General features: G+C 35.5%; 1 protein-coding gene across 1 annotated transcript in view; it reads right to left on the bottom strand.

Annotated features, from left to right (window-relative positions):
- Nucleotides 1-2,707: 2,707 nt before the first annotated feature.
- The window catches only part of LOC117341066 (phospholipid transfer protein C2CD2L-like), a 106,508-nt gene continuing 99,024 nt past the window's right edge, over nt 2,708-10,191 (bottom strand). Inside the window, 1 exon segment of the mRNA XM_033902898.1 lies at nt 2,708-9,114. Within this exon segment, the coding sequence (XP_033758789.1) occupies nt 7,445-9,114 (1,670 nt within the window). The 3' untranslated portion in view covers nt 2,708-7,444.

The raw sequence follows: 10,191 nt of genomic DNA, 5'->3' as shown, positions 1-10,191 counted from the left end.
AGTAGCCGGTACATCGTTTTGTCTACAGACGGAGTCTGAACCAGTAGTACGCCAATATTGAATGACGAAAGGTAGTTTTTTAATGACATGTGAATAAATTTTCAGGTAACCATCTTAGATTTCGTGAAAGAAAAAGTTTCTATTAACCATAGTTATGCCCTTTGGCACCAACTCTGTTTACCTGTTGACGTAGTTGATCTGATATTAACAGAACATGTTGTACATGGTTATCTAATATTGTCTCAGGCTATATATGTATTATCATGTATCAATCAATCATACTCATCCCTAGGACTACCTAGGACTATATAAGATTAGATATTATTGTACCATTTAGTCGGTTTCCAAGGACTGGACTGAGCAGTTCTACACACGTAAATAAACCAAGATACAACTACTTGGACTCCGTCTTCCTCTCTTACACCATACACAACAATTCTACAAGTGGCTACAAAACCTTGTAGTTCACATTTAGTTGCCTTCCTATTCCCAGCATAATGATAATTATTATTTTTATTTCTATTTTTTTTTTTTTGTTATTTTCCATATAATCATGGGAATTTGTAATTTAACAATATGATCATAGCATCCAAATTTTAGATATGTCGACTGACTTACACTTTAATACTTCGCTCTATTATCTTTATATCATAATATAACATTTACCAGATCAAAATAGTGTGTACATGTACAAGCGTCCGAGTAGGCAGTACGTCTACGCTTAGAACGCGGTATGCTTAGTAGGGGTCAACCACATTGGATGTTTTTGGCATTCGCTAAGTGAGTTACGTTTACAGCATACTCCTGCAAATAAATGAAAAACGAATTTAGGATTCCCTAACAGATTGAAATAAATCCACCAGGTCACTAACTTGTAAGGTTTCAAATCCCAAATAAAACAAGAACAACATTTTAATGCCAATTAATATGACAGGTTTATGGTGGTGTCTGCAGATGTAGTATATAATTAAACAATACTCGTCTGCAAACACTATTGCATTAACTATTTGTTGAAGGAGCTAGGCCTGCCTGAAAACCAGCAATTTTTTCCTTCATATTGTATTTTAAGATGAGATGCTGGTAAATCATTCTTCGGTATACATGCAACAATATTTCAAAATATCGGTTGGTGATAATGATATGGATCTATCTAGCTAACATTGGATTCCACTCCGAAAAAATATGCCATTTTTCATATTATTCTGCAAAAGTTGTTCGTGAAAAAATGTCTAACATTATCCCTTACATGCATATTGAGTTCCCCTCCTATTTATACATAATAAACTGGCACTGTCCATGTATGATGTGGTGATTTATGTTTTAACGCCCCCACGAAACACGAGGGTACACTTGTTTGTTCTTACTGTGTGTGGTATATAAACTTCTGAGACAAAAACTTACACCCGTATGACCTTGCGCTTGACATGAGCTCAATTACTGTACATTTTATAAATTGATATTCACTGGTTGATAAGACGTTAAACAAATCAAACCAAACCAAAGCACTACAAATAGATTGACATGTAAGACTTTGAGACAGGCTATCCTTTCATTTGTATGATTCTGTCGTGATATCATGACTAACAGCAGAGACATATACACATGTATATATGTCTCTGCTAACAGCTCTTGTATTATGTAAATTAACACCACTCTAACCTGAAGCCCAATAATTGATTTTTGGATACATATATTTCGGTTTTCTTATGTGAATACTTTATCAATCATTACTGAATCCATAACACTCCCATTTTTTCTTCGTAGAGGGCTTGTTTAACATCAATATGAGAACTGTCCAGTATAAGAAAGGTAAACTGTATGCGAGTTCAGCGCAATGTTGTGACCCCGAATGGAGCGTTTCACATACGCCTAAGATGAAACACACTCACGATGAACGGATACTAACCGACAATTTGTTTAGTGTGATGACAAAGTCTTGGCAGATCCAAAATCCGGACATTATCTGTAATAAAATTTAATGGCAATGTTTTCCTTTAATCATTGAAATATCCAGGTGAGCGACACATACCCTTTTCGGCGCTTCTTCATTAATGCAGTCATCATGAAGGCTTCGATGGTAAGCATTTTTCTTGTAGCTTGGTTATGCACTACACTAAAGTTTTTCAGACATTCGTTTGACATTTTGTAGTTTGATTGAACTGGTGGATTAGTCCAGTAAATACTGTGAAGCTCGTTCATACTCGGCTATGAATCTGTCGCAAACAAATCTTGTTCGGTTGTCTGTATCCCAAATGGTACCAACACAATGTTTGCAACACTACCTGAAATGTGATCTCCTTAAAGTAGAATCATTTTCTCGTTACCTTCTAGAGGACATTGACGTTTTTCTTGTTATTCTACTGGAATCCCACTAGGCAAGTATACAAACAGGGCTCTTGGGTGGATTGGTTTGGTTTGTTTCACGCCCTATCGATAGCTATCGTCATTTAAGGATGGCCTCCCCTGTATTCGAGATGTGTGAATCGGGAGGCTGCGGTATTTCTTTGTTTGTCTCCTTGTGGAACTGATCCCGACCGTATGGTGCGACGCCACTGAAGCCGACTGCAGGACAGCCCACTCGGTCATCTTATAACAGCTATTCCACCTCCTAAAATACTGACCGCTTTCAGATACGGGATACCTTGTGTTGCGAGGTGAGATATTATCTTTTTTTATGCTTGTGAACACAGTGAACACATACACGTTCTTAAGAAGTTAAGACTAGTTTTATTAATGAATAACGTTTCTGACTCTACATCGCCACTGAGAAGACACTAATGATATCAAATAAAACAGCGATACAATAACTGTATTCACACTCCTTTATACCATTTAGATCTGACGTAAATATACACAATTAATTGTATAAATATCTATGAGGAATAAAAAGATAACAATTTTAGATCACATTGTACACAATGTAAAGAAAATGTCATTTCCCCACACAGTGGAAGAAATTACACATTAGTAAAGCCATGTAAACTATTTGGTATTCAAATCAAAATAAACACCAAAAAAATTATCCCATTTGAAACCCATTTACGTTCTTTTGAATATCTTATAATCTGCGATAAATACAAAGATAATTTAATCATTCTAAATCTAAATCACCAAAGGGAGTTAATAAACCACACAATCAACTTCCCAGGAGGTACTCAAACATATTTTATCGAGAGAACGCATTCTATGAAAAAGTTTGAAATTGAAAAAAAGTTGAATGTTTAAATAAAATAAATCAAATTGATTTGAACAAGAAAAAATCTGAAGCAGTAATCAACCAAACTTCAAGAACAAATATAATTAAATGTTGAATAAAGCTCGATCAAAAACTACTATCTTGAAATGTTTGCCAATTCTATCGACATATTGATGTACAAAAATGAGAAAAATATAATTTATATTGAAGACAGCAGACCGAATACAAAATGTATAGCACTACACAACATCACTTGAATCTGACCAATCAATACAGACCTTATCTTGTATAAAATTATTGAATAAAAAGCATATTCCACGTAATATATTATCGAAATCTAGCACGATGTCCATAGCTAATGTAAATTTGGTATCAACACATATAGGCATCTCTGACGGATAGCAGAAGAACGAAACAGTTGTATGGCGTAGTTTCCTTCATTTTCTGGCTCTGCTGTATCCAACTCTAAATCTGTATTGAAAGGTACTAATATCTTTGTACAACAATTAATCTATTGACTTAAGTGTAAATGTTCCTATATGAATAAACCTATATTGAGAACGCTCTTATCAATTCACAGCTAGATATAGCACTGTTAGGTTATGCCAGCTTTGATTACTAAGGGTTTCTTTAGAAACATTTGTTTTATTTTGTTCATTAGCTGCAATAAATTTATAAATAAATAAATATAAATATCCCTGTAATAGTTTTCAAATACTTTTAAAATGATGTGTTGAATGTACCACCGATCCGTCAATAAAATGGTGATAAAACCTTAGTGGCGGCAATGTTAAGAACTTGGACCTAATCGTTGATCAGTAAATACATTGTTAGTAGATTCGTCATTAGATACTAGTATTTCTAATAGATGTGTCGTGTTAAACTTATTTATTTTCTCTCTCTGCTGGCCTGACAAAGCTTCAAATTTCGAATAATTTATTTAATAATATAAATAAGTAATGGATCTATCATTTATACATTTAGAAAAAAATATATGTTATCCATTGCGTCGGTGAATTTAATTCAATAACTCAAAACAAGTTCATTTTTATCAACACATCAAGATATCTCGATAAACATACAGGTAAGTCTGTATAACTTATATATATCATACATACAATGTTTCTGATAGAAATTGTATATTTAAAAAATATTGAACTTTGAGACTCCTTTCGTTCGTTGTATGATTGGCAGATATTGAGTACATCTTAACACTATCATATGTAAACGGATCAAACATTAACTCGTGAACAGCATGCTGCACCAAGTACATCATCTAGAAATAGACACTTTTTTAAAATTAATTTTCGATATGTTAATAATTTTCCTCTACAAAGACCCAGATTTGCCTTCAACGTGTTGCATCTGAATTAATCTTACAATTTGATCATTGGACATACATTAAAATAAGAAAGCAGACTTTGAAAAAATACGAGTTATGCAACATATATGAAAGACCGATTTGGGGAAATCTCACATTTTTTCTCATTACCAAAACCATCTTCTCATAGTAATATAGATCTTCGAAACGATGATTCAAAGATTTTTTTAACTAATATAACAAAACCTATCACCATTTCTATAGATTTTACAAATCTCTACGAATCTAACATAAATTATGCTGGCGAAAATATTGCACAATCCAGAGGTATGGGCGAAATAATATGGAGGAAGACGAACCACTTATTGAAGCATATAAATATTTATGTCTACATATATAGTCAAACTTCGTTATCTCAAAGTCAGTGGGATCATGGAGAGTTCTCAACATTCCCCGAGTATTCGAGGTAACCGAGTCTATTATATATATAAGTATATATGCATTTTACGGTAATACTTCAGATTTAAATTCAGTTAAGCAGGAACTTCAAATAATCAGAATTTGAGATAATGAAGTTTGACTTATATCACCAGGGAGTAACAGAATGAACTTTATGCTGTATTTATCGACAATGTGAGACAGGACTAGACGAGACAGGGTCCGAAAGAATGTTTCTAACTTCTTTAAAATACAGCTGTCTTTATCATTTTACTTTTGAACGGATTTTGATCCAAGTTTATAAAAAAACAGACTTGGGGCTTGTTAGTATTCTTGAATAGACGGTGAATACGATTTTGAATCATGCATAATATAGACAGGTTTGTTGTTTTCTTAAAGAAACAAGAAGTTAAACTTCTGTATAGATGTTAAGCCATGATCAAACATGAAACCCAAGACGTTGTCGTTATTATAAAATGCCATCATCAAACATATAGCACAAAATACTCTATCAATTTGGAATTCAATATGGAAAAATGTATAGATGATTTTTCACTATTCTGACAATCGTTCAATAAAACAATGTGAATGAATCTTATGGCTTTGCATGCTAATTATTGAGACAAACATGCAGGTTATGGGATTTTTCAACTGCAGATGATGAAAAAATGTATTCATTATTCCTATTTTGCATTATCATGAATATGTATTCACTTTATCAATAGATACTGATGAATATTCATGATTTGAAAAGTATGAATAATCATGTCTTAATGAGATGTCGTAGAAGACACTGAACCAAACTGTCTGTTAATCACACTTAAGTATTGTTCTTTAAACTGATCTCACGTTTTATCCCCAGGGCTTTTACTAAATACATGTAGTCGATTTGTTACTATGCGCACGTCCAGAAAAAAATCACCCTCTTCTAACTATATTGATATGAATATTCTTTCCTACAATCACAAAGCTTCGAATCATCTCTTAACTTGCTTGAATCAACTTCTCCAAATGCCATAATTATAAGCATGCGACTATTTTCTAAATAGTGTTTTCATTATATACAAAATACTTTTTTTTATTTCAATTTTTCACAAATGTTATATAGACATTAAAACCACTATCTTGACTATGAATTCAAAGCAATAACAACATCTTTACTTTCAAACTTCTATTACTTAAAATCACACACATGTATACAAACCATTAAACTGAGGCCTGAGAGGAAGGTCCAACCAATCAACATACACTTACGGGACAATTATAATGAGACCAGGGAAGTAAACTAGGAAATGATAATTCAACAAAATGGAAGGATATGTCAACAAAATCGAAACAAAACAACATGATTCGTTATTCCTTTTAAATCAGTTATAACAAATGGGAACTAAAAGGAATAAAGCAAATAATGAGTATTTAACAAAGAGAAATATCTAATGAATTTCATCACGACATGCATACTGATGTACTGTATATCAATCTGTCTCATCTTTCACCATACATTGTATAACAATACAACGGATCTTTAACAATGATTAACAAAAGAATGGATAATGATTATACAACGTGTCGCTCCGATTGTTAATCGCTGATTACCTTGAAGCAATATGGATTTCCACCAGTACAACAATTGTAATAATAATAATTTGAACTTCTTATCAAATATCAAAATAAAACGTTTATCAATCAAGCAAAAGAATTAAAAACTATTAATCATAACAATTTCGTATATTTCTCAATGTCATATATCAATATTCATGTTAAAACAAGTTTTAAATAATAAAGGTAAACAATTGGACGGGATGATTCGGGAATTCGTTAACAAAACATATATAAAGGACGATGTTTCATATTGTTTATAAAATGCTATGGGTGTGCAATTACAAATTTGGTTTTCCATCAGACATGCGTATTTTAGGTAAAAAAGAACTGATGACATATTTCTGGAGTTTAGCATTAATTCACCGAGCAGTTATTCCCGTCATATCAATGAGGAGCAGATCACGTGGCAAGTACTTCAAAAGATACGAAAGACGAAAAACATCATGGAAAGAATATTCTTATAGTTAGTGAATGGTTTCAACCTATGAAACGTTTCCATTTGAGCAAAACTGTTTTGACATAAAAAAAATCAGTCATGACCAGTTAGCTGACATCAAAAAGATATTAATAAGAAAAAAGATTGAGATATTGTTTATATTAATATAAACGTGTAATGGCACAATCATTAAATCAGAGATAATTTATTTTCTGCTTTTCGTGCAGAGAATGACAAAACCTTTCCATAAACATTGCTCCTTTCAGTCTTTATCGTGTCTTTATAATCCCAAAGTCAGAAAGTTGTCTGAGGTTTACTAATACACCACTACCACTCCCGGTAAACATTATTTTAATCAGTATTTAAGGATCCCGCTACACAATTCCTATAAGTTAGCCGATAAATATAAAGTAATTGTTGACCAAGAGAAGTTTTAAGTCTTGATATAAAATCATGATGTCTTTGACTTGGGTTTTGTCCAATGACCCCGGCGGACGTCTAAGGGTTCCGCTTGCACAACAGGTACCTCTGCTATTTCTGTTGTAACTACTACCACTCCTCCACCTGATGGCTGGTTTGAGTCAATTGTTGACTTGCTCCAGTGCCCTTTTTTCGCACTAGGTGGTGGAGTTACTATAGGATCATCGGGAACCGTTTGTGCAGGCTCCTCAACTGTCGCTTCAACTTTTGTTTGTTTGGCTTTAATGGGTACAACTTTAACTGGTTTGGACTTGACAGGTTCGACTTTAGTAGGCTTCGCTTTTACTTTAACACTATCTGATGATTCTGTAACTGGGGAAGGCTTGACTTCAGGGGGAGATTCAACTCGAGCAGGACTGGAAGTTTGGTTATCAGGCACTGATGTCTCAACACCAACATTGGGAAACGACTCTTGTTTAGGAGACTTTGACTTGCTTTTGGTCCAGTGACCCTTGCGTATATCAGCCTCTGCAGGAGGTGCAGCGGTGACTGGGTCCTTGGACACTATGATCTGTCCTATGCGTTCACGATCACGCTCACGACTAGGTGATTTCGATTTACTCCAATGTCCTCTGCGTACCTCAGGCTGAACACTACTAACTTCTGCTGTAGTTGTGATGACTTCCGGTTTATCAGTTGTATCTATCTCCGTTGACTCTCTCTTCTTTACAATAACTGGCCCAGATTGAACTGGCGTCTTGGATTTACTCCAATGCCTCCTACCGACATCCTCTGCAGGTTCGGCAGAAGACACACTATTCTCAGCAGAGTGACCATTGTCTAATTTTTCCACAGATTTTGCTTTGCCATTAACCTCTTTGATCTCTTTCACCTCTGGAGATATGACCTTCGTGCTGGAGCTGGATACTACATCTGGCACTTCCTGTCTAGGTGTTGTAATAACAACCCCTCCAACTGAACGGCTCGGAGACTTACTCTTACTCCAGTGACCTCGTCTGACCTCAAGTTTATCCTCTGGTGGCGATGTCATTGTGTCATAGCTTGGTGTTACCACATCTAATGGCTCATTCTTCGGAGTTGTGATGACAACAGCGCCTGCTCTTGGGGGTGACTTTGATTTGCTCCAGTGACCCCTCCGAACATCCTCTGATGCTGTTTGAGATTCTGGAGGTGCACTGTTTGTATCATAGCTCTGTCTTACAATATCCATTTGTTCTCCAGATTTAGGTCTGCTCCAATGGCCCCTCCCTACATCTGGTTCATGAGAGGACATACCCCGTGGCTGTAGGACCGTAGGCTCCTGTTGTAGCACTGGGTAAGTGGTATCTGTTGGTTGATGACGCGGTGACACATCTACCCCTCTCTCCAGATATTCATTAGAGGTAGATTGCGTGTTCGACTTGCTCCAGTGGCTGCGCCCTACCTCTCCCTTCTGGTCGGGAAGTTGACCACTCCTGGTCAAGGAGGCACTACCTCCACGGGTGATTGACCCCTCCCTGGATGGACCTTGGGAGGCATTTCGTGTAGATGATCTGGAGTAAGAGCTCTCTCGAGATGTTTCACCACGGTCCCTTGATCTCTTCCTTCCTCTCCTGAACAGCTTCTTCAAACTTCCACCTAGGGATCGGGACTTCTTCAGGCTTGGCGTATCTGGCTGTGCTCGTACAAGCTCTATGTCATCTGTAATAGAAACAGCAACAGCCAATGAGGATTAAGGACAAATACTGTACACAAATAAGGGATCTGTAAGAATCATGTAAACAAAATCAGAAGATATATCTGGAAAAGCACAGGTAATACAAAAGTGACTAAGGAAAGAAATAAGTAGGGTGTGCAGATAAAACAAAACTGTTTTTAAAATGCTGAATATGATATTTTTCAGATGTATCATGAATATAGAATCTAGGTAATATAGAGACTGGTGTCAACAATAATTCTACAGCAATTGAACCCAGTAAAGAATGGAACAAGGAACCAGGCTTGAAAATGGAAACAATTTTGGACACATCACATACATGTACATATTAATTCCCTTCCATTTATTGGAAGTACATGTTTGAATGAGACTTCCTTCTATTTTGACCAAAATATTATGAGGTAAGCTAGGGAATCCCTTTTTATTCTATATTTAGGTGACCTTGGGAAACCCTTTTTATTCTATATTTAGGTAACCTAGAAAATCCCTTTCTATTCTACATTTTGATAACCTTGGGATTATTTTCCATTTGATATTTAGGAACATAGATCAGGAAAGCTTCAAATTAATCTATATGTAAGATAGTGTGCCAGAAGAATTCTATAGTACTATGAGGGGAAAGACTTTCACCTGAGACCCAATTTGGTGACAGTCGGGGTTTGTCACAGTTGACCGACTCTTTTAATTAACCCCTAGGGGTCAATTAGTGTCACTGACCATAGCTAATATGCCCTTTGTTGAGTCTGTATATTGGACAACGTTTTAAGACTTATATACACACTAGTTTTAGTTAGAATTTTAAGCATCAAATTGACGCATGTCACAATGCTGCGTCAATGATCCGAGGTACTTGGGCCCAGCGGGAGAAAACTGGAGAATTTAATCAAATTCGGGACCCGTGCGGGTCATTAATTTTAAACTTGAGAATTAGATTTTTGTATTGAATATTCGGGAGTCTCCAGTCCAATGCGGGAAACTTGACAGGTATGGAAAGTGCCTACTGATCAGATTTGGTATAAGATATGAACATGAATCTATTTTGATGTAACCGTTACTGTTGT

Source organism: Pecten maximus, chromosome 13 (assembly GCF_902652985.1).
Source record: "Pecten maximus chromosome 13, xPecMax1.1, whole genome shotgun sequence".
NCBI lineage: Eukaryota > Metazoa > Mollusca > Bivalvia > Pectinida > Pectinidae > Pecten > Pecten maximus.
The sequence above is the reverse complement of the archived record's forward strand: the minus strand, read 5'-3'. Positions and strand labels throughout refer to the sequence as shown.